Here is a 26886-nt window from a genome sequence, read left to right on the forward strand (position 1 = left end):
TAGATAAGTATATATATGTCTAATACATAGACTAATATACCGTCTCCGCTCAGAATTCGTTTTTCTTATACAGTGATATTATATCATTGAATTCAAATTTAATTCTATCCATTATACAGTGACCCACTTGTAACCTACTGTACAGCAGAGCGAAATCCACTTACCCACCTTTCTTACTTTTTTTTTATCAAAACAATTTTGTAGCGACGACTTTCAAAAAAGTATTTTAATAAGCACATTATACATCTAGGCACCTACGTACAAAATTATTAAATATTGATAATATATACACGTCATTATATTAATATATTATACAATGATTTAATATGTATTACACGCGCACGCACTTTGTACATTATAATTTATTGATATTAATTTCGAAAAATAGGAAGGCAAAAAATATTTCGATCGTTATGTGTTTGTATTTATAAATAATAACATATACGCGTACCTATATAAACACGATATTTAGTTTTTTAATAACTTACGCGCGTGTCTAACACAAATATTGTTATATTTTAATAAAAAAAACCTAAAAAAATAGTTTACTTACTATATACCTAGTTATAATAATTATACCCATTCTAAATTCATCTAAAATTTGATATTATACTATGCAGCATTCGAAAATAATATTCGATTATTATTGTATTTGACGGATTTTCAATTCGATTGGACTTGTGGCGCGCGGGAAAAAAATTAATCGATATACAGGTTTTATATTTTATGTATATACATGCAACATTCGTGTTATTTTATTGAAAATAAAGTTTTTCGATTAAACCGAACATCGTATTATATTATACAATAATGTATTGTATGTATCGGATAGTTCGGAACTAAATTCAAAAAGAATGTTTCGTAATAGTTGGCGCTAAACCTACGGACATAAATCGTTCTAACGTTTTAGACTGGAATACAAACTTGAAAACTTTTAGATAAACCGAATAAACATTATAAATCCGCGTGCGGTTAAAACGGACGCAATAAATTCAATTTACTTTCTTTCCTAATATTGCGATAGGATTTTACCATCTCGTGCAATATATAGTGTTGGTTTCGAACGGTGAATTTTTTTTCGCACGGGTACTTGTCCACCGGACTTTAAGCTATTAAATTTATATAAATTAATTAAATATATGCTATCATAGTAATCACAGCAGCTGTTTTATTGCATTATATAATAATCCGATTTACAAGTCACTATCCTATACAACCCGCGAAAACACAACCAATATATTATTATACAATATTCGGATATAATATTCAACTATCATGTCTTTGCCGTCAACTATACATATAGTAGTATGCGATCTTTTTCGGTACAGGTCATGTACGCTATTGGCTATTGCGTCGTCCAATAAAGCCAACACTTTATAGTTTATGTAATAACAGAAAACCTATTTTCTCGCGTATTTTGTATACACTTAACCTAAAAATATACCTAAAAATACCAGCTATAATTATTATAGTACACCTACTTAGTTTTTTTCTTCATGAATACTTAAAATCGACAAGATAGAATAATAAGATCTGTGCACCAAAAAACTTTGACTCTTTGCCTTTCACCTCGAAACCCATGCATCCCTCCCCATACATTTGCCTCTTCTCCTATGCACCAGCTCCAAGCAATCCAGCGTTAACGATTCTCCGGGCCATCTGTTTTTTTCCTTCACCATCATCACACCCCCCCCCCCCCCCCAGTGTTATAATATTTTATAGGTCGGGCGAAGACGGAGCAAGTCGGTAAATTTTTTTTTAATAAGGCTGCGCAAGCTGTTATGCACCCCCATCACATTAATCCTATCTCACACCATCCCTTTCCATTTCCCGACCTCGTTACTGCGTGTCCATCATATACGAGTCGTGGCGGGGGCAGGACAGCGATGATGTTAGTCAGTCGGTAGAGGTGTTTTCCGCCGTGGTGATGGCTACACGCGAACCCATTTAAACCGTCTCGTGTGTACGAGCGGCGGCTGGTTCCGATGATAAATGGCCGTTGAGCCGTCTATATCTCACTCTCTCCACGACTCCCACTCTATCTTTATCCCCTCAGTCTCATTCTATCTCTCTCGACGAGTAACCCGCTGTGATTTCTACACGTACAACAACAATAACAACGGTACCGCATAAGACGATAGCGACAAAAACACGACTATTCATGCCAATATTACGATCATAGTGTTACTGCCTCTCTCCTCTCGTACTGCCTATTCTATTCGTCTGGCGGTCCAGAGACACGTCTGTTATTATAGTTTAAAGTATTCCTTTAGTATTCCGCCGGTTTGACTGAATCAAAACACAATAATATTTGCTTTTCATTATACTCAACAATTTTTACGCATTAATACCAGAATCAGCTGCAGATGATCCATTTTAATATTTATAATTATTGCAGCTGCTCATCTAAAACGTCATCAGTTTTTTTTTCTAATACGAAGATTTATATCGTATATGTTAATCAACTCTTAGTAATAAGTGACAATCAAAATTTATAGTTGAACATAATAATTTTTGAAATGGAGAATTTTATTTTCCCTCAGTTATAAGACATGAAATCCCATAATAAAATTAAGATATTTTCCACATTTTGTTTTCATATTTTCCGAATACAATCTTGACGTATACCAGAACATTGAAAACGAATATAAATTATGAGATAGATAAATTGTATATTACGTCATCATGAGCAAGAAAGCACACTTATCCTTTTTCTCCCTTCATATTTTAATTCACTTATAGCACAATTCGAAAGTACCGGAATATCTCGTAATACATTTCAAGTCACAATTTCCCAAGAAATTCATATTATAATACTCGTATATTATATGATATTGTATTATTCTCATAGTCTACTTATAACTAATGTCTAATACCAATTTGAAACAAAATAAAAATGACGTTTAGTTTAACTATAATAACTTTTAATTTGTATCATAAATATATTTTAAAACCCCCCCAGAAAAAAATCGTATCTACGCCACTGCTTATAGAACATCGTTTCACGTTATTGGTTGAGTAGTTTTTTTTTTTTTTGTTATGACATTGAAAATATATTAAGTTGGATGCATAATTATTGTGATAAGTATTCATTTGATCCTAAGTATTACCATCTTACTACCGTCTATACTCATCTATAATTCTACTTCTTCTTGAACTCATTAAAGACCATCAAGGTCCATTACCATAATATTATAATAACATTCTTTCATTTCTCCCTGTCTATCGATATTACTTCTGCATTCTCTATACAAATCACCATGATGTCTTCTTTTATTCTATCTGACCAATGTTGTCTGGATCCGTCCTCTGAGCCGTTTTGAGTCCAGTCAACTCACGACTAGCAATAAAATCGAAATATTGTAAATATCTAACGTTACAGCGCAGATTATGTTCTAAATTTTAAGTTTAATGATAGGTAAAAGCACTTTAGAGCTTAGAACACAAGGCTGATTTTACTGAATGAAAATGTTCAATGTTGCTTGCGTGTCAGAGAGAAAAAACAGATAGTGCAGTGAAAACATTTAAATTAGTTATCGATTACATATTGACAACTATAGACATATACAGTGCACCTATGTATATAATTGTATTGTTTATTTTAAATATTTTTAAAACTATACCCATTAGTTGTTACTTACCTATTTCTTTAAAACAATTTGAATTTAATTATAATTAATAATAATAAATTAAATTATAATCATTGTATTATTTTAATATAGAACTTTGCTTCTTAACCGTTTGAATCGTTTCACATATTTTGTCATTATAAAATATTAAAAGTACTGGTTTATTTTATAGATATATTAGTGTATATATGAAAAAAATAGTCTTTAAATAAATTAACAAATATATCTACATCGAAATTATTAAAATATTTAACTAATCTATATGTATGGCGTACTCCAAAGATAATAGTGACCATAGTATGTATCTAGTATATTTAGACACCTACAGAGAATGTATGCATCGAGTATCTAGGTACTTATTTTAAGTATATTTGTATTACACCGGGTGTAAGATAAAACGAAACACGATGTACATATAGTTTGGTCCATATAATAACTATTAATTAATAATGTAATTTCTGCAATGCCGATTTTAAAACAATAGCTACCAGGTACCAACCACGAAATTACAGCATAGTATTATTATTAGAATTTAGGAGTATAACGTTTTTACACCTAATAACGCTACTATAATATGTTTTCATGTCTGTATTATATGCATGCAGACAAAGATATAATAAAAATTATTATACGTTTTGTCATAAATATTATCGCGTACCTACCTAGTAAAAATATAATATATTATAAATATAATGTTAATTTTAATGGAGTATAATACGATGACGAGCCACGGCCATGCTAGTCTTTGTTGACAGTGTCAACTAATTATAAGGGTCGAAACCGAGTACCTATACAATATGCGCCGTTGTAACTGCCGCGAACTATGACCTCTCTTATTTGCCGTGGTCCATTAGCCTGATGTGATGATACAGCAGGTACCGTGCGATCAATCAGCTGTTTAAATTAAACTTCAAAGCCCGTGGCCGTGTCATCTCCATTACAATATACAAGTCGTTGTCGGTGTATATTTGATCATTAACCCCGCACCTCACGCAATGCAATTATTATAACGGTTTAATTACAAACAAAACGAAACCGGCAATGCTACTACTGCAGCTGGCAATCAGCTCTCGTCGTCCCGTGATTTTCAGCTGCAGTGCAGATTATTTTAGACCGTTTAACTATATATATTTGCAATGGTAGGTATATTATAATATTGTTGCTAGACACAATCAAGAAATCTAAAAATACGTAGGAAAACAGAAAATATCTTCTGCAAGTCCTTTAAAAAGCACAGCTGCGGACCTATTCACCCTCCATCGTCGTCGCCGTCCCAAAACTCCTATAGTAATTCAAGACTTAACGGTAACATCATTCCTTGCGGTCATCCGACACGCTAAATATCTCGTTGTAATTTGGGACAGAATAAAGAACATTTTTTTTTTCTACCACTTAAATTCTTCTTACAGTGTGTAATTCCACAATTAAGTGACCCTGCAGCCTGCACCTTCGAATCAAACTTGGACGCTCACTCGAACTCCTAATTTTTAAACCATGAAATATATTCCTATATATATGATACTATCATAGTCATACAATTTCACTGCTGTAAACCAGCAACTTATTTGAAGTCGAGGACCAAAATATTAATATAAATTTTTCACGAGACACAATTTGAATATACCTTGTTTTATTTTAAACAAGTATTATGTATAGCTGTATATACAATTTATATATTATAGAATTTATATTTGTATTATTAATTGAACAAGGTATCTACAAACATAGTTGTAATGATAAACATGTTTATACATTAAATCTATTTATATAAAAATTATAAATTTAACTCGCCAACCGCTGTAACTGAAGTGTTTTCGTCCTTGTCATTAAATTCAGCTAGAGACTTAAAGTCAAGAAAAACTTTTAAAAAAAAACCAATATCACACACATTAAAATAAACTGTGCCGTACGGGTTAATGTCATAAGACTTTGACATTGTAATAAAAATATTATAATAATATGCATATATAGGATCGCGATTCAGCGCTTAGGTATATTCATTATTATCAATGGCCATTGATACGCCATTGATACTTTATTGTTCGTCTGAAATGCGACACAACGGTTATCGTGGTCTATAAAATAATAATATAATGTACGGACGACGTTAAATGTATATACGTATTATTGTTCCAACAGTTTGGACCCAGGCCAGGAGGAGATCAGCACTGCGGGATTTGTCCCGCAGATTTTCGAGGCGGCGATCTGTCCGGGTGGGAAAGACACGTCTCCGAAACGAACTTGAAACTATACCGCGGTAACGAAACCGCGAGGAACCGTTCGATAGACGCGTAGAACCAAAACTTCGTGTGTCCAAATCTTTATTATTATGTTCATCATGCAGTGTTCAAGGCCCCCAAACCTTTTACTCGTAAACCCGCCCAGTCTTCGACATGGCGTAGTGATGTAGCCCGTTTAGTATATATATATATATTATGTTTCGTACCGTATCTGAGTCAGTATAACCGAAAAGCCCCACGTCCTATCTTGAAACGGTGGAAACGTGGAGAGGGTCGGTTAAATTAAAGGCCTATGACCCGAACTTAGGCGTAATTTTTTTCCGATGACGAACCGATCGACGACATTTCAATTAGTTTCCATCATGTATAATATCATCATCATCATCGTAATAATCGTGTGCATTATAAACGCGATCATTAAACGGGTATGATATGATATACATATATATCGTATGATATGATAAAGAGAGACGCGGACTGAAATCGTTGTTTTGAAGAACTTTGCAGTGCAGCTCTTCAGTTTTCCTGATTATAATATCCATTATATTAAAGAAATTCGTGCACGAATATTGGACATGTAATCACTAATAATATTATCAACATATTATTTTCAAGTAAACAAAATATATTACATTCCTTGCATTATACAGATAATATTATGTTCCTGACTACCGATCATGGTATGATATTATACACCCCGCCATAGTAGTGTAAATACACAGATATCTTATTAATATTGACTTATGTAGGTATATAATATGTTTCTGTCTCGATATTATGTATACTTATTACTTAGTAATAGTTGTAAAAACAAATAATGTGACATTAAATAATAATATAATAATAATGTATATTGAGCAGACATTTATAAACAATTTCCATAAAACGTATATATATATATATCATTTATTACATCTACACACAAGTGCAAACTGCACAAAACTAATTTTAAACTATATTATATTATATTGCATGTATATATAATTGTATAATATGTACAAAACGATGTGTATTTGTATCCAAATGTAAATACATATTATACAATATAATATTATGATCCCTGAACATTCAATTTCGGTCGACAAACATAATATATATATATATATATATATATATGATACATGACATCAGTCCTATTCAAATGATTTATATGAACAATTATATCAGAACTATATTAACTTGAAATCAATTCACCTACGCAGTTGGGTAACAAATTGATAGTAAAAAACCGTGCCTACCGACCTTAACCATAACATAACTATACCTAGTAACGATAACAGTATAATTTAAATAAATTCTACGGGTTGAACGTTTGCGCATATATTATAAAACAATATTCGTAGTTGAAATATAATTATTTAAAAACAAATTGAATTCACTCTGCAACTGATTTAATATTCGCTATTTTACGTGCATGGAAAATAACTGCACGACTTCCGTAGTTATGTAACTGTCCATCAATTATAATTGTTTTCGGAAACCAAAAATTACAAACTAGGTTGCATGTACCTACCGTAATTATTATTGTAATAGTGACGGAAATGGCCTTTCAATTGAATGAATAATAATATCATAATTATAATTACGAATTCGAGTTTTTGATTTCGTCATGTGCGCAATAATTTGTGTCAATTATCATACTTAATGTTTTATATTTGTTCACAAAAACTCGTGTTTTTCGCTAGCGCAATGTAATGAACCGTAAGTTAGGTGCACGAACAATTAATAAAGGGACTAAAATATTATAATTTATTGTTGCGGTAAAAAGATCGTGTTTAAATATTGCGTCGTTAAGTATGAAATGTCGTGACTAGTATTATATTCGGTCTAAAATTATATAATACGCGTATATTATAATATAATGACGTATTCTTTCGTGATATTAATATCAGTCCGGTTCGTCGGTCGTCTTAAATCGCCACCCGTAAAGTGTTGTTTCTTGACGTATAATAATATAAACGACTAAAACGAGTTGTGATATTCGCACATCTCTCAAGTCCGTATAGTATTATACTACCTAATTCGCCGGTTAATGAGTTCTGTGAGCCAAAATCGGTATCGAATGCGGTCGGATGTCGTTGTGATGATGATAATATAATGATGATAATAATAATAACAATAATCATAAAAATAACACGGTGGAAAATGCTTCGCTGAGTTTCACTGAACCCGAGAGGTGAACCGATGATATATTATTATGGACGCATATAGCTTATACGTTTGTTAATAGAGTAGGTAATTAAATGTCCCTCAAAAACTCTAAGACGTGGGTTCACCCCACCCCCACCCCTAAAACCCCTAGAACGATTGACATCGATATTACGTGCAACGTTATAGTCATATAATTTATTTAATAATAGGAAAACTCACGAGCAAAACTTTATCGGCTTATGAAAATCTTTTGATTTATATTTCTGATATTATACAATCAGGGATGGGCAATTTACTCAATTAGTTGGAACTGGTTATTAGTTACAATATACTGTATCTTGGAAATTCATAATTGATAACTATACTATAACTGACAGTCGTATATTACAACAGTTGTAGTAAGTATCTTATAATTACATATTATTTTACAAGTTGATAAATTACTTTTGTTTATTTTTCAAGCAAATAATAATCAGAAAAAATTCGAGATATCAAGAAATTTGAGATATTGAGTTTTATTGTAATGGTAGTTTCAACAAAATTTAAATTATTTTATTCGAGATAAGGAAAACTTTGAAGTTTGACATGAAGAATTATTATTACACAAAATTGCAGAGTAATTTAATGGACCAATCAATGGCCACTAAATAATGTTTAAGCGTAAAATTCATTAGCTATCATTATTGATTCATTAAATATTTAGCTCCAACCCGTCAATAACGATATTATTAAATAAAAATACAAATAATTATAGTAACACGGCGTTTTGGATATGCATTTCTGGTACACCACTGCCACGCTTTCATTTCACTGGTGTTTCTTATTAATATTTCTTGTATTGTTATGAATAATATTGTACTTAATTTAATACGGTTCTATGATAATACAATACAATACGTACAATAATTATGATGATTACACTTTTGCATGCTCGTTTGCGTCTAGACGATATAGATTGCCAGGGTATTATGTAATAAACACAATGGTACACAAAATATGATATTATATTTTTTATTATTTTACTATTTTCGTATCAAACTGCGGGAAACCGTCGAACGTGGTTTGCAGCCAGTCAGATATATACCTTACGTCGTGGGTTTTTCTTGTTTATATTTTAATTATATTATCTATATTGAATTTTGACGCCACCTAGACAGTTCTGTTGTGATTTTTTCACGAATCCTATAGAAATAAGCACATATTTCGTGTCATACCTATGCATAATATTATGTCAGTCATAATATTATAATAATATGCGCTCCAAAAATAATTTTCATTGTCATCCTGTCGCAACGACCACCGCGAGTGTATAGTTAATAATTATTAATTGTATAATACGAAAGTTATAGTCATCTTGAATTTTGAAATGTTTGAAATTCTTTTACGCTTTCTTATAAAATCTGTTCGACGCTTTTTGTCTTTTAACATGAATACCTACTATGTATGATATAGATTATAGAACGCACGTGTAATATGTATTATATAATATATGTGTATTTTTCTTTTGCGGTAAAAAAAAATTTAATAATATTATATAGTTCATTTTTAAATTTTAGAGAAGGACGTAGGATAGGAGATAGATACACAGTTAATATGTTTTGTACTGTTATTAATCGCGCGTCGGATGGAGACCCTTTGTCTTATATATTTTTGAAGAACCGAAATATATAATAATATAATCATTGAAGTTGCAGTATCTGACCCATACACACACACGGTTGGCTTATATTATACATAATATTTGTATAGATATATTTATGTGTAAAATATAATATGCTCAGGCAGCGTTACCTATGTATAGTATATATAATAATATAGTACTCTGTATAATATCGGTGGCGGTAAAACATGACGGGTTGACCGGTGTGGTGTTTCGCTTGTCGAAGGAAGGTAGGAGAGTAAGATGATGAGGAAGAGGAGGAAGAGGCGGAGGCGGTGGCCCGAATATGGCTGAATGGCATGACAAGGCGGCACATGGTTATCGAACACGCGATTCGCCTTTGAAGAATAATTTACGACGCGGGACATGCCACTTAGGTTACATTAATCAGTGTAATCATGTACACACGAGGGTAGAAGGGGTTGAAGGTGAATAATGTTTAAAAAAAAAAGGGTAACAACACCACCGTCGTTGCTGTGGCAGGTATATAATAATAATATTAAATAGAATTTCGCGATATTTGCCGAATACGCGCGCGCCACCGACGCCGACGTCAAATCATTTCCCCGCCGGATAATAAGTAGTCTTTTACATTTTACACGGTAATAACACATTTCGGACCGTCGTCTGACGATTGTATATAATAATATGAAATAATATATATACGCATAGGTTAGGTATAAATTATATGATTCATGATGTTTTATGTATGTATCTGTGTGTGTGTGTGTGTGTGTGTGTGTGTGTGTACAGCCGTAACCGCATGATAAAATGTCGGGTTATATATATACCATTATTATTATGATACATAAATAATAAAATTAAATTCAACGCAGAGACTTGGAATGTACGTCAGAAAAAATACACGGCGCGAAACAATGGCTCGTTGCGAGGAGGACGTTTACATTGTTTTTTTTTATTTTCTTGCCGTTTCACAATGACCTTTTAGCTGTTTAAAATTCAAAACCCCGTGGCCGATGTTTGTCGTGGTATATAATAATAATAATAATAATATATAAATAAACGTACATATATATATATATATATACATTTATAAACACACAACACACATATACGAAAACATTATACATTTAGCTCGCGATGAGAAATAAATTCGCTTTCATGTGTTAATTTGTATTGTGTGTTGAACACTCCTCGGCGGCGGCGGTGACATCGATACTAATTAAGTTACTGCGACAAAAAATTAACGGGCGTGTACACAACAAGTCGTTATACCAGAACCTTAAAAAAAAAAATAAAAACATTTTCGACCCCTTCGTGAACTCGATAAAAAAAAAACATAACAAAACAAAACAGAAAGACCGCGTGATTTGCGGCATATATTTTAATATGCATGTAATATGTGTGTTCGAGGGTAAATTAATCGGTTTGTAAGTATGTATGTCGTCGCCGCCGAGCGGATGGGTTGGAGGCGGATTGTATAAGGGGGGGGGGAGAGGAACGGTTCTTCGAATTTGCCCACTCGGCGCTCACGAACCGCGACTTTTAACGAGTACCCGTGTCCCGCTGTGTATATAAAAACGATAATTTATGAGTAATATTATAACCTATATATAATTGTATACCTAATATAAAAAGCCGTTAACCGGCTGTATTTTAACTATATAACTGCAGGAAAATCTACTACCCTCTCATCGACCCCCAACGACTACATTATTATCATTTTCTGAAACATATCGATGTTTAAAGCCACCAAAAGTAGTAGGTCCACAATAATATAACTCCAAAATGTAAAGGGAATTTTTACCCAAACCTAATCGTAAAACATAATATATATAATATTCTTATTATTCTTTCAAACAAAACCTGTCCAAAATGGTATATTTTTTTGGTTTTTGACAAAAAATATTAAGTTTGAATATGATGACTACATGTCCGGACTTAATAATCTTATATACACTCGACATTTACTTATATGTTTACGTCGAGGTACATATTTTTTAAAAACGTACATCGTATATCAAATTCTTTTAGGACGTGTTATAATGTTTCTGCACTAAACATATCTTACTTTCCACGTCAAAGCCGGTCCTGTTAAAGACTTGTGTAGCAGCAGTTGTCACGAACCTTCAAAGCGTCTTTCAGCTTTTGACAATAATTCAACAAATATGTATATACAATATTTACGATACGACGTTATAATATTTACTCGTATCTGTAACAAATACATATACCTGGGTAATAATTTATAGCTATAATAATTTAATATTTACTACGCGTCCAGTGGTAGTAACAATCACTATATTATATATATAGTCGCATCATGTCTCGTTTAAAGATCAAAAGACACGACTGGTAAACATATAGTAATATGCAGAGCAGAGAACGTAATAAATCTCCAGTCTATATTATATAACATTATCGTACACTAAGTATAATAATTATTAGAACAAATTCAAATACACATCTGCAGCTTACGAGAACTCGCAAGTAACTATAATAATAATATATGACGTACACCATAAATAATTATATAAAATATAAATGTATAAAGTTATTTTATTATTTACCCACCTGCAGCACCCGTTTGATTTCGTTTATATACAGATATTATAAATCTACTCATTTCGTACATATTATCTGCAAAGCACGTTGCATTAATTTTTATTCGTGGATTTCCACGAGCGCCCGCGCACGCATTATTATTATATTTTTTAGTTCAAACAAAATATATTAGCGATGTACCACGACGTTATAACATTATTTTTTACGATTACATTTAAATCATAATAAAAATAATGAATCGCGGACATTTCCCATCTGGACTTTTTCCCCCCGATATATTTTTGATGCGGACATTTGCCTCCCATATTTTTTGAAGTTTACTAGGTATTTAATAATATTATTTTATTATTTAATATGAAATTATTTTTTTGTTTATTGTCTAATATTTTCGAATATTTTCATAAATACAATAAATTATAGATGTATACTTTTGATTAACTGCACTACTTGAATCAAATTCAAAAGTAATTGTTAAATATCCAAACTGGTACAGTTTAAAAAAGTAATACATATGAACAAAGGCTAAAAATTATATGTTTAGAAATAACAAAAGAATCTGTAATCAAATGTTTTTCACAAAATGTATAATTTTTATGTCGGAATTTATAACCATTTTTATTAATTATTATTTATATTTAATTCTCTACTTATTTTTTTTTTAATTTTCATTGTTTCAAGTAGTTTATTTGATCAATCATATACATTTATAATCTATTATATTTATGAAAATAAAAAAAAAATGTTTATATAATATATTTTATATTTTATTTAAATAAAATAATTTAATATTAAATGATAAATAATACTGTACCATTAAATTCAATAGTATAAGTCAATAATAAACTTTTAAAATAAAGAGGGGGGGGGGGGAATGTCCACATCAAAAATATATCGGGAGGGAGCATTTCCTACAAGACCGAAAACTGCCCAGGGGAAAATGTCCATTTACCAATAATAATATAATCCGATCTATAATAGGCAGGTACGTAATCATAGCCATATGATGTAGATAATATTATCTACATTGTGGGTATATTATTCGTATTATCTTCGTAGACGGGCACATACAACGACAGGTACGAGTGACGTTTATCTTAGGTATATTATGCAGTTTCGACGTACTCTGATCGCACCGTTTTCTCCGCACTATTATATTACAAGAGTGTAATCCTCGGCACTGCGGGAAAAACAGACTACTTACCTGCTTAAAGATCACCGAGTGGAATAATAACTATGGATAAGAAAAACAAACATGGAGACGACGCGTTGAATATCGTAAACTCCGGATTATGTGCAATATATCTATGTACAACGACGTGGTACTAGATTATAATATTATCACCGAACGAAGGTTTTCTCGTTATATTTGTTTTGTGATAAAAACAAAATATGTCGTGTATAATGTATATTGTATATAATTAGAAGTGGCACAACTATTGAAAACAATTTTTTTATCGATTTAATATTTAATTTTTTAATTTTTATACGTCAAACGTGTATTTTGAAGTGACACTTCTTTGTGGTAACAGGTACGCCAATAACTTGTGCGACGCTAGCAGCGTCACAATATTTCCGAAAATGACTTTTCCATGAAAACGATTTCATGGATGAAGTACCTTTATATTGGTATAATTGAAACACGTCGGGTTGTTTACATTGTCGAAAAATATAATATGAATTGATTTTGTCACAGATATATACTAATACTAGATAGCCGTCTTCGAATACACCACCGCAAAATAAGCTGAAACGCGACGCCATATGCATAGAAGACAACTCGATAAACAAACGTTATTAATATTAGACTATTATCAATGTAATATATTCATTATATATAAAAATAATAATAAATTAGTCTATGTGATAACGTTTGTTTATCGAGTAGTATTCTTTGCATATGGCGGCGTGTTTCACTGATAACGAGAAGACGGCTATAGATATATCTAGCATTAGTAAATATCTGTGGATTTTGTTTACAGCCGCCGAGCATGGCTCGAACGAAAAATAATAAATATTGTGTTGCCGTGTCACACAACGAGTCTGATAATTTTAAATTTCCATTTGTTTTATCTTTGTATAATAATAGTACATAGGTAATAAATTAATTTCAATTGAAAACGTCATTTTTTATGTTATTACAAAATAAATCTAATATTATATCGGCTGAATGCCTCTGAAAGAAGTTTCACTTCATACGCGCGTAAAACCGCAAAATTTCTTATTTCACACTGAAGTAAAATATTTATCTGAGCATTTTGATAAACAGCTTAGGTATGTACAATAATGGTACCTCGGGACATGTTGGAGAATATCTACTCGACTATAATATTATAAACTTTAAATAGGTTGGTATACTTATTACTAATTACTCATGAGACACATTTTGCATCACATTTTGCTTAGAAATATAAATTTTATGTTATCATCTTATCATTAAAACATTAAAAAATATAGACAGGTAATGTTTAGAAATAGTAGGTACATATAATTTTTTTTAAGCGCATTGTACTGACTTTAAATATTATGTAAAAAAATCTACTGTATATAAGCCATAATATGAATAAAATCGCACTGCACACTGCAATATTATTCACTTTGAACTATAATAAGGTTATATTATAACTATAGGTTAACCCATTCTCTATCCGACTGAAAATATCTTATATTGCATCGAAAATATTAGCTTTTATATTGTAACTACTTATACATTATCATCTTAATTCTTATATTGTACCAACATTATTATATTATACGATGAATATCGAGCAGACGGCCCATAACAGATCTATGCCATCTATTCATTATATACCTACACCTGCAACATTCGAATGAGATAGAATTTTTTTTATATCTTGTACATATTTTATGCGATTTTACATTTATCGCGGTCTATATAATAAATAATATGTACCTATATAATCTATAGATAAGCCAATTTCCGTTAACACATTTTTTTTCCACCTTCCCTTAAAGATATCGAAAACGCAGTCGTATTCGTGTATAATATTATTTTCCTACACTCTGCCTATGAGATATATAATACTAAATACATATTTAATCACTACGAACTAGAGCTATAGGATTTAAATGCGTTTATTTTAAAGTTCGTTTTACCACCTTTGACAAGACGTGTTAAATGTTGTTGAATGCATTTCAAAGAATTCTAAATCGAATAATCTTGGTACCTATTATATTTATATTCTTGTAACACACATCAGTACACGAGTATTTCGTTATTTTCCATATTTTTACACGGATAATATAAAACTATTTTATCCAATAACATCAAACTAGACGATTGATTTTTATGTGAATACGAAATGTACCTCTACGTATACGCGATTATTTAATTTTGAGTGGTTATTCGCTTTATATTGTTACAGTGTATTTGAATGTGAAGATCGTTAGATATTTTATATGACATTATTTTTTCACAAAAACAATAAATTATTTTATACTTTGTAACAGTAATTTATAATAATATTGTTTAGTTAGGTACTATAGGTATTTTTAATTTTTTAATCGCATAAACTGGTATATAGTACCTACTTCGCCACTCCGGTATATATTATTATTGTTTATAATGTAACGGTGAATTCATAAACATATTTTAAACTCTTTTAACATACCTATTTTGGGTTTTTAAATACATTTAAGCCCGAGCAGCCCTGCAGTAAATCATCGCTGTAGAATTGAAAAAAAAATTAACAACAATAATATTAATATAATGCCGCGATGATTCGTAGTACGAGATGGTTCGATACAAATATTGTTTTGTCTCTGACCGGATTGGTATTTTGTCGTATCCGTGTGCCGTAAATAATATTGTCTCTAATATATGGTAATAATACATAGGTATATCCTTATAATCAGGCTTAAACCCAAAAATAATTTTTCCTATTTCAGTTTCAATTATCTTTTTTATTTTTTCATTTTGATTTCGGTTTTGATTACCGCTAATGATTTTGTTTTTGGTTTCGGTACCAAGTTCAGTTTTTAACGGTTTTACACAGTATTCAAAATTGAAATCAAATATCAGTTTCAAGCCCTGTTTTTAATTATAAATTGTTCAGTATAGATGATAGCACGAACCAATGTGCATTATAAAGACGTCTCGAAAACGAACATTACGCTATACTATTAATATTCATATTATCATTGTTAGGTATTATTGTTATTATTGTCTAACGCGCGTGGATGCTTTACGAAAATACGGTGTATTATACTATTATTGTCTGCCGCACGCCAACGAGAAAACATTGTTCTTTGCCAAGACTTTGAGGATAACTTTTTGATTCCTTACCTCCGGTGTCGTACACGCACACGCGCCCGCAACATAAATAATAATAATAATATATATATATACACCCGTGTAAAACTATAGGTATTAGGTATTACATAGCCGCGCGGTAATGGTTATAGCTGTAGGTAGGTATATACCATACGTGACCATTGGATATTATTGTCCCTCTACGCCTGTACTGTATTATATTATGTATGTGTCGGTGTGGCAGTGTGTGTATTGTAGACTATAGTGCGGAAAACTATTGCCTTTCAACAAACAAATGATCAATTACGGATGACTTTTCTGTTTGGCTTTTTCCTCTTTCTCTCAGTCTATCCTATTATATTCTTTTCGCCTCCTTCAACAATTAACAACCGCGTGTTGACCACGTTTTATATATATATATATATATATATTGCATATAGTTTTGTGTGTTTAAAACCTATTCCGGTCGTATCACACGCACATTGTAAACTCACGTCTTTTAAATTTGCCGAGACTCTATAGAAGTGTATATTTATACATATATAATATATATTCGTTAAATCAACAGAATATAGTATCCACACACGCGAATATAATCGCATCTGAGACGACGACTATCGAAAGTACATAATAATAATAATAATAATAACAACGGCATAAAAACGGATGGGTATAATTGTGCGGCGCGTCCTGACTTTAACATCGAAGACTTTTCGGCAATAATAACTTCAGACCGAGTGATATTTATTATATTTTATACGAAGTAATATTTGACATTCTCCCGGTTTGATCTTATATCGAGCTCTAAAATGTTTATGGATCGCATAAAACGGTAGTTAAAATGGCAATTAAATTATCTCCGAACGACCGTTTAAAAATTCGGCGTTCTCTGCAGGATATTACGTGCATATTAGTTTAGCATATACAGGGTGACTATTACCAAGTGTGCTCACTAACCATTTTATCTTTTAAATAATACATTTATTTAAATTCTGATTTTTTGATTTTTTGAGTATACGTCTTAAACGACAGATTATTTTCAAATACTCAGTTTTTTTCATAATTTTAACAGTATCTGTTGGAGTGACTCCTATAATTGTACGCATAGATTAATTTATTACAAATCAGAGTAAATCAGTTGTTATTATTATTACTTTGTTTTTGAAGTATTTTAATATCATTATTTATGTGTTCCCGAGAATATTTAACCCGAATTGGATAAACGAAAATAAATTATAGGTAGAGTATTCGTGTGTGTATTAATTTATTTTGCATTAGTTTTCTTCTGTTTGTGATACTACGTGGCTAATTGTTGATTAGTTTAGGTACTGGTACCTATACAGGTATAGATAGTTGTTATGAAACGAACCACGCGGGCACAACGTTTTTCCTTTAATATTTTAAATTCAAATTGAATAAACAAAATAATAATTTTGCACACAGAAAAAACATAATGCATTTATAATGATACATTATTAATACTTACCTCGACAAATAAATTATAATTAGATACATATAAATCGTGTGAAACTGTTAAGCATATCTTAACAGAGTGTCAAAAATATAAATGTATAAGAAACATACACCACATACCACTGCAGCAGGTAGGATAAGTGTTACAACCTACAACCAAACATACCTAAATATTGTAAGCTCCTTGAAGGATAAACATGAATATTACGAAAATTAATTTGAAATAAGCGTAAATTGTAAATATATAATGTTAAACTAATTATTGGCTTAGATGCCGATGTTTCAAACATTATTGCATATTATAGAAAAAAAAGTCTTAATGCGTGTCGTATGTGCGATAGTTCTGCCGCGCCATAATACTTTTAAATAATCCGTAATTCAATAGTATTACGAGGAAATAATACATTTTCGTAAAATAAAATTGACTGGAACACGCGGATAAGACGAATTGGTTGCAGTGACTCAAGAATGCTAGAAGTGACATAAAACTCATTACTGAAATATCTCAGCAACTTGAAAATCCCCGAGAATAAAACACTCTCAAATCGAAACGTGAATTTTAATAAAATTTTTTACTGAAATCGCGGTAAGGGTGGTTCGGGTATGGTATCGCCGGGGTTTAATCGCGTGGTTTTCGGTTGAGTGGGATGTTGAAGAGCTGCAAACGACTGTAAAAATTTTACTGATGAGGGGACCACTTTTCCAGTTATTGTTAATATTTTAGTTTTCTAATTTTTCTCATAATTTATCGCATGATAATAAATTGGTACTGATCTCGATACCTTCCGTTTTGTTCGCAGAACTCCGGAGGAATGTACAGGACGCTGGCAATCTTGTCTGGCGCGGCGGCCGGTCTGCTGTTCGCCAGGATGTCGCTGATGGGCGACAGCGGACCACCGGTGTTCGCGGCGGCCGACAACCCGACTGCAAAGTCGCCAAGCCTGGTGACGCGAACTCTGACGTTCCTCTACCTGCCCGCCGAGAACTTCCGGTTGCTCGTCTACCCCCGGAGGCTGAGCTTTGACTGGTCCATGGACGCCATCGCGCCCGTCACGTCTGTCTATGACCCGAGGAACGCCCTGTCCGTCGCCCTGTACGTAGCCCTGTTTGCCGCGGCCAAGCGGTCCGCCGCAGCTGCGTCCAGGGCTAGGCTGCACCACAACCGACCTCACAGATGTTGTTCAAAGACTAAGTACGATCGCCCGGCCGACCGTGCCGATGACCCGGTAAGTACTGCAAGAGTTTAAATTCATTTTTCGTTACATAACGTTACGATTGTTACTGTTATTATATAAATGAAGCCAAGGTAAAGAAAAATGGAGCAGAAGGGGGAAAATTCACCCCCTCCTCAAAAAAAAAAAAAAATCCTTCCATAGCTAACAAATATTTCATGGGTAACTGTATAAGACAATTTTAATTGGGATAATGAATTAATAAATACACTCGGTCTCCCCCCCCCCCCAATTACATTTCTACCTGCACCCTTGAATGCAGATTGCGTATATATACATTATATCATAAATGCTGGCAACTAGTTGTTATCTGCATTCTGGAGTAATGCCTATTATTATAATAGAACTGTGAGACAAAGCTTACTTTTAATATTATTCCTATTAAATATTGGACTCGTCATTTGATAATTAAAAGTTGATAAGGGTTTCATTTTTCGAAAAAAGTGTATACCTACATTTAGAATTAATAACAAGATCTTTTCACTGAAAATATTCACTATACCTATATCGGAGATAATGTAAACTGTGCCTATTGTTTATTCGGATTTTTTAAATACTAATAACTAAAGAAATGATTTTGAGTGAAATTCGAGATGTCATTCTTTGTTTATTTTTTATCAATATTTTTCGATTCAATGAATAAACGATTTCATATTTTGTTTCTCTTAATTTCATTAAAGTCAGCCCGTTCGCGTAGTTGCTTGTATTCTATTTTTAAATAAATATATTATCATTATCGCCATGTTATACGGTCAAATTTTAATCTGATTTAATTTTTTTTTCTGTATATATTTATTTTATATTTGGTTCGTTCTTCAAAATTATCCGTTTTCCTTCTTCAGTATTTTCTTAGACCAATAATAATAATAATTATTATCACTCGTTTCAGTCAATTGATTTTTGCAAGTTTTTATTATTTTGACGTTTAAAAAAAACCCGATTTTGGCAGGACCCAGCTCACACACACACACACCGATAGGTAACGAGTTAATTTTGAATCGTCCCGAATAAACAATATATATTTACAACAGCGAACATTTATAGCGTCGCGTTATTTATGTTGATAATATATTATTATCATAATATTTTTAGGCAAGGGCCGTGGGACTCGCTGTCGCCATGACCGCCATACCGTTCGTGCCGGTGTCCAACATGTTTTTCTACGTGGGGTTCGTGCTGGCTGAGAGGGTGCTGTACATGCCCAGCGTGGGCTACTGCTTCCTGTTCGGGTACGGTTACGCAGCGCTGGAACGCCGTTTAGGGCCTAAATGGCCAAGGATGGGGCTGATGGTGGTGCTCACCGTGTACGGTGCCCGGACGGTCATCAGGAACAACGACTGGCAGGACGACGAGTCGCTGTACCGATCGGGTGTGCACATCAACCCGCCGAAAGGTCAGTGTTTTATTTTATAAACATACGGAACATAATTATAATTATTATTTGATCTTACTAAAAAATCCACCCCCTCCACATTTGATCATTGACCAGATCAGTCGATATCGAATAAATTGTGTTCTTGACTCATTTTCCCATATACCTATTAAAACACATCCCGAAATTTTACATCGTGCGTATAAAGTGTGTATTTAGGTCTCTTATTCATAGTGATCAAATCTCTGACGACTTCCGTAATTTTTAAAACACCTAAAACATAATATTGTCTTATATCCAACGAAAAATAATATCATTATTGTTTCGTTTTATTTTATATATTCTACTATTATTTTATAATGTTTTTCTTTATTTTAAATAAAATAAAACATACATATACCACATGTGGGCTACAGGTACAGTATTATATGATTATGAACTAAGTAAAGTAGTACCTACATTAAAAAAGTCAAGACTAATAATATATTCTTGTTTGTTGTCTTATTTATTATACTTAGCTGGTATTAGTTAAAAAATCTCGACACTTTTTATGCTTCAGGCATCTTGGATGTTTTCTATAGTAATACCTTTATTTTATTAGCTTTGGATCGAAGGGTTAAAGATTGATAGCCGAGACGAGCATTCAACTTATAATAGAAATGATTTGCTTCTTTTAGAACAGTTTTCAAATGTAAATCAGTGTGAAGAGGGCTTGATTATATATGTAAGGCTGGGACTTATTTTCCTTATGCTAATAATTGTATAAGCCTAAAATTTTCTTTTTTAGTTATACGGGTACCTAATTAAATAGTTTATCATGCAGGCCTATTATTGGTTAAGGTATAATTTCATCAGTAAATTTTAGTGAAAATATCTTTTAAATAATTTGAGAGATTTCTAGGCCTGGTTTCAAAATAGATTTTAAATATCGATAAAAATCGTTAAATCTAATTTTAGAAACCAAAAGTGATATCAAAATCAAATATTTATTATAATGATATTAAAAATGTATATTGAAACGAAAACAATTTTAATCTATAAATTATATAAAATGAAACTATATTTTTTTATAATTAACAAATCAATTTAAAATTAAAAAAATTATTTAAAATTTAACAATAGCCGGATAGGCCTATAATGTTGTTCATATTATGTAGTCATAATAATAGATAATTAACTAATATGTTGTTTTCTTAGACCTGTTACGCAGTCGCGTGAACAACTACAGGTTTCTCATACATAAATAAATAAGTTATAATAAGTTAAAATAAGCTATAAATCAAAATCAAATCGTAAAATGTAAAATTGATATTTTAAATAAAAAAATAAAAATGATGTTCAAAATCTAATTGAAAATCATAATAGGTACAACTAAATCGATATTGTGCAACAATATAAATACCATAAAATTATAAAACCATTAGAAATATATTTATGAATTATGATTTTAATTTTGAATCAGAAAAAATAAATATCGATAAGGGAAATTGAAATTAAAACCAAACAATTTAATTTTGATTTCAAACTCTGGAAATATCCAAGGCTGGGCATTAACGAGTTAAAAAGTTAAAGTTAAGTTAATAAGTTAATTTTATATTAACTTTTTAACTTAACTAGTTAATTTTGGCTTTTCATTAACTTAACTGTTAACTTACTAAATTTCTTTTTTAATTAACGTGAAATTAACGAGTTAATTTTTCATTTCAAGAAGTAAGTTAAGTTAATTTATTTTGTTTTTAATTTTAAATTAACTTTTAACTTTTTGTTATTGGTGCATATTAACTTAACTTAACTGAGTTAAAAAAAATCATTAACTTGCCCAGCCTTGGAAATATCAAATAACATTTTTAGAAAATAATTGTATATTTAGATAGTTTTTTCTTTCCATTATCATTGTGTTTTTAAGATTTTTAGTATTGTATAATTTAAATTTTTTTTATCTAAAATAGAATACTTTTTAAAAATGTTGCTCTAAAAATATCGAATGTTAAACGAATCATTTTTATATGTTAATATACCTAGTATTCAAAGTGGTGTTTTCTACCATTGGTTTACCATAAATTTTAGGTTAAACCCATGCCAATAATTCACTGAAATCGTGTATATTTAAATGCTTAATATAAATAAAAAAAACTATGGTTGGTTAAATATTCAAAATTTTTGTCACTTCATTTCTAGGTATAATAATAATTCATACATAAGCAGATTTTACAATATCACAAAATTTGATTGAAAGAAAACCAGAGTGTATGAGGTTAAACATATACGTACACCCTATACACACAGTGCCCGGAAGTTCGTGCACTAAAAACCATCAGGTTGTGGCGTCATGCCCATAAAAATGAAAAATATGCAACAAAATTGTTTTTAAATTTAAATTAACCTTCGTTTATTCCTATTATTACACGGTCGTAACTAGTATTGTTTGAAAACAAATCGTCTGAAATACATTTTACTGCGTAAAAAAAAAAACAATGCAGTATTATATATTATTATTAGTATGCAGTATTTGCATAGAAGCGTTTTTTCTTTTCAATCGGAAATCGTTCCGTCTCAGAGGAAATAATTGTTGTAAAAAGATTATTGTTTAACGGGAGGCTCGATATAAAAAACTGACGAAATTACGTCGAACATCCCATAAAGACAATGTGCATAACGTTTTTAACTATCAATTATATTATATTATAAAGGTAGACCATAGTCTTAGAGACTACAACAAATTTAGAATATTTAAAAATGTACACCTAAGTATAATAATGTCAGAGCTAATAATTTACGTTATATTATTCCGCGATAAACGACGTTATTATAAACTAAATAATATTTATATTTTTCATTTTTACGCGTAATAATATAATATAATATCGATTCTCACCTAGAATATTAAACAAAAAAAAAATAAATAAATAAATACTATGTTGTCCTTCCACTTTCATCGAAATTATATTTGCACGTGGTCTCGGGGGTCGTGCGCGTCGCGTAAATACCTACGTAGACACGTAGTCCTATCGTCGTCGTAACAGAAGTCGGGTTGGGGTCCATCGAAAATGTCGAGCAATGGCGTAATATTATACATAATATCGCACGCACCCACACGCACGCACATGCAAACACACACTCCTATACACCACACATATAATGTTGCACTGACTTCCGTCATCGATTTATACATTTTATTATTAGGGGTCGGGTAAAACTAGCGATTCGCCCGCGGGTCTTTATTATTATTATTATTATGTTATACGTAATATATACATATATCCATTGTATATAGCTGCGGGTCGTTTGAAAATCCGACGCCGCGGAATTTCGCAAAGAGAATAGAATATATTATTATTATACTTACGCGTTATTTTATACAACACGCGCTATTTCGAGGGTCGAAAAAAGGTCGTTCTAGATTTGAGTAATCGTTTTCGTGCGGAACGATATTACTTTTAAATATACAAGTCTGCGAAATACCACCATATAAATATAATAATATGTAATATATATTATGTACGAATATAATATTATGTATATTATACTAACTAGCTGCAGGTGCGTAATATTGCGTGGCACTGCAGTGGTCCAACTATTACCTCCGTACAATATAGTGATACAGATTGTGTGGTTCGTACCACCGTTTGGTGTCGCGTTTTACCCCGTAAAGCTAACGCGGGAATCGGAAGCACAGAAATATTATACAGCCGCGGGGTGCCTCCACTATGTTATTATATAATATAACAGTTCACGCGTAACAGGTCTCACAGCAGGGTCCACGTACATCGTCGTAGCACACAAAATACTTCGACTGCAAAGCGTAGAGTTTGATACTCGCCCAATAATTACATAACAGCTGAACAAGTCTAATAATATAACATTAGTTCGCTGCTTTTTAAATCTATAATTATTTGTCATCTTGTTGCGTATGGAGTGATCAACTTAACGTAGAGCACTCATTATTTGAGAAAACATTAACGTTTTTGAAACTATTTCTATAATATTTCGAGAGTCATTACAAAACTACATTATTTTATAAAAACAGACGTATTTATTTTTTACTATTTTTTTTAAGTCTTTTATTTCGTTAGAATATCATCGTACATTTTAATTTAATATTCTTAAGCAGAATATTATTTGGAGTATTTTGATATATAAAAATCAAATTTTTGAACATATAGTTTATTATGTTTAGATGAGCGGGCCAACATATTGCAAGGACCCCTGTGTACCACTCCATTTCGATTATCTAAACTTTAAATTTCTATAATATGCCATATATCACTACTCTTCCAACATTCGATTTTTATGTATCGAAGTATTCCTATAAATATATTCTGATTCGAGAATAAGGATTTAAAATGCATGTCATCATTAAAAAAATATTATACAACTTAAAACCAAATATACATTTTTTAGGACAATGTTGTTTTTTAAAAACTTGAAATTATGTAAGCAAATATTATCAAAAACGTTAAAAGTTATTGAAATAATAAGAATTTTGAGAGTCTTACGGTAAGTGGATCACCCGGTAGTTATAGGGCTGTGAGATATATACTATAAAAGAAGTATAGAACAACATTTAATTTAAACGCTCCATAATAATATATTCAGTAATTATTTTACGAAACTATATTTTAAAAATATAAACTATTAACTTACTGACGTACTGTACAAACGCCGTTGTGAAACATACCACAATATATATCTGTGTAAATTTGTACTCTTATGAGTACAATAATAATAATATTGTGTTTGGTTGTGCACGCCCCACGTACTATATTATAATATTAATATAATAATATGTATTAGAAAAAAGTACCATCATATTATTATACATACGACGCACATATTATGTTTCAAAGTAACCCGTACGGCACAAAAAAAAAAAAAATAATAATAATAATAACAATAAAAACCGATGAAAGACAAACAACACTCCGAGACGATAACATTCGCCAAACGGGCTGCCTGTGCCGCTACGATAAACTTTAATACGCATTTTAAACGATATGTCCCCACGCGTTGCGTCTATTAAAATAAAATCGCTCAGTTTATGTATTATAATATTATAATAAAGCGAGTTTCGATTAGATTTTTTTTCCATAACGCAGTGGGGATATAAGCAGAAAAAAGTATAATCTTACTCTGCGCCGTCGGAACGCGCGTTTATTTTCGTAGAAGAAAAATATATGAATAAAAATTTCGCGTATAAAATGTATACGATTTTTGCTCTCTGTATATTTTATACGCATATATAAAGAAAGGGGTGATAAAGTCGTGGTCTCGACATCTGGAAACGACATTTTTACAATGTACGGGCGGTGTTCGTAACCTAAAAATTAGTTCACTCCGCGGCAGAGCTTTGCTGCAAAATATTTTCTATGTATACATGAAAAAAAAATTACAACTCGAGGACATAAAATAATAAAGCGCGAAAGAAAGATGTTCGGTGGGCGGTGGCATTGTGGCGTGTAGTGGTAAAAAAAAACCAAGTCATTAACGAAAAAAGTGAGGACAATAATATTGTAATAGTTTTGCGACTTTTATATGACATTACATCACTATAGTTATACGAACTGAGCAGAAGAAAACGTTTTATTATTATTATTATTATTTTTAAATGTCGACGTATACGCGCATGGACTTTTCGACCGAACAATCGAAATTTATTGTTTATCCGACGCTTATAAAGGCTCGCCTTTATATAAATATATAGGTGTGGCGATAAATCGAGAACCACTCTACCGAAGTTTCGAATGTCTGTACAGCCGAAACACTAATAATATAATACAACAATTGCGATGCTGAAAAGACGTAGTGGTCGGTGGTCGCATATAATAGTCATATAAATTATACATCACTATTTCGTTATCGTCGTCGTCGTAGTCATTCGTCGGAGTCGTCGTGACGATGAAATCGGGTTTACGAGGATTCAAGGTGGTGACGATCTGGTTAGGTACTTATAGATAGGTACTTAAGTAATTATATTTGATAATTATTTCAATCGTGGCCACACTCCACGAGATCCATTGAGTCCATAAGTACTAAAGTCCTAGGTAAATTATGAGATAGATCATTTAAATTAACAAAATCACAACATTATTGCATATCTTACCTATAAATCTATTATTTTCGTTGTTTCCAATCTGAGACTCCGTTGACTTAAAGGTTCAAGGTATTAAAACCTTTCATTGATCCAATCTCGGTAGTGTTAAATTGATAAATAGAATTAATCTATAGTGTTAAATTTATAGCATCAATATAGAAAATTATTATATCGTGTTAATCAAATTCCAAAACTCTCGTCGATCTGGGTGGATAATTAAATTTAAATAGTACTACCTATAA

General features: G+C 31.5%; 1 protein-coding gene across 1 annotated transcript in view; it reads left to right on the forward strand.

The window, feature by feature from the left end:
- The window catches only part of LOC100574407 (protein O-mannosyl-transferase TMTC2-like), a 358487-nt gene that overhangs the window by 153231 nt on the left and 178370 nt on the right, over positions 1-26886 (forward strand). The window contains exons 4-5 of the mRNA XM_029487429.1: positions 18750-19175; positions 20274-20574. Coding sequence (XP_029343289.1) covers positions 18750-19175; positions 20274-20574 — 727 coding nt within the window. The remainder of the gene's footprint in view (positions 1-18749; positions 19176-20273; positions 20575-26886) is intronic.

Source organism: Acyrthosiphon pisum, chromosome A1 (genome assembly GCF_005508785.2).
Source record: "Acyrthosiphon pisum isolate AL4f chromosome A1, pea_aphid_22Mar2018_4r6ur, whole genome shotgun sequence".
In the NCBI taxonomy this organism is placed as follows: Eukaryota; Metazoa; Arthropoda; class Insecta; order Hemiptera; family Aphididae; genus Acyrthosiphon; species Acyrthosiphon pisum.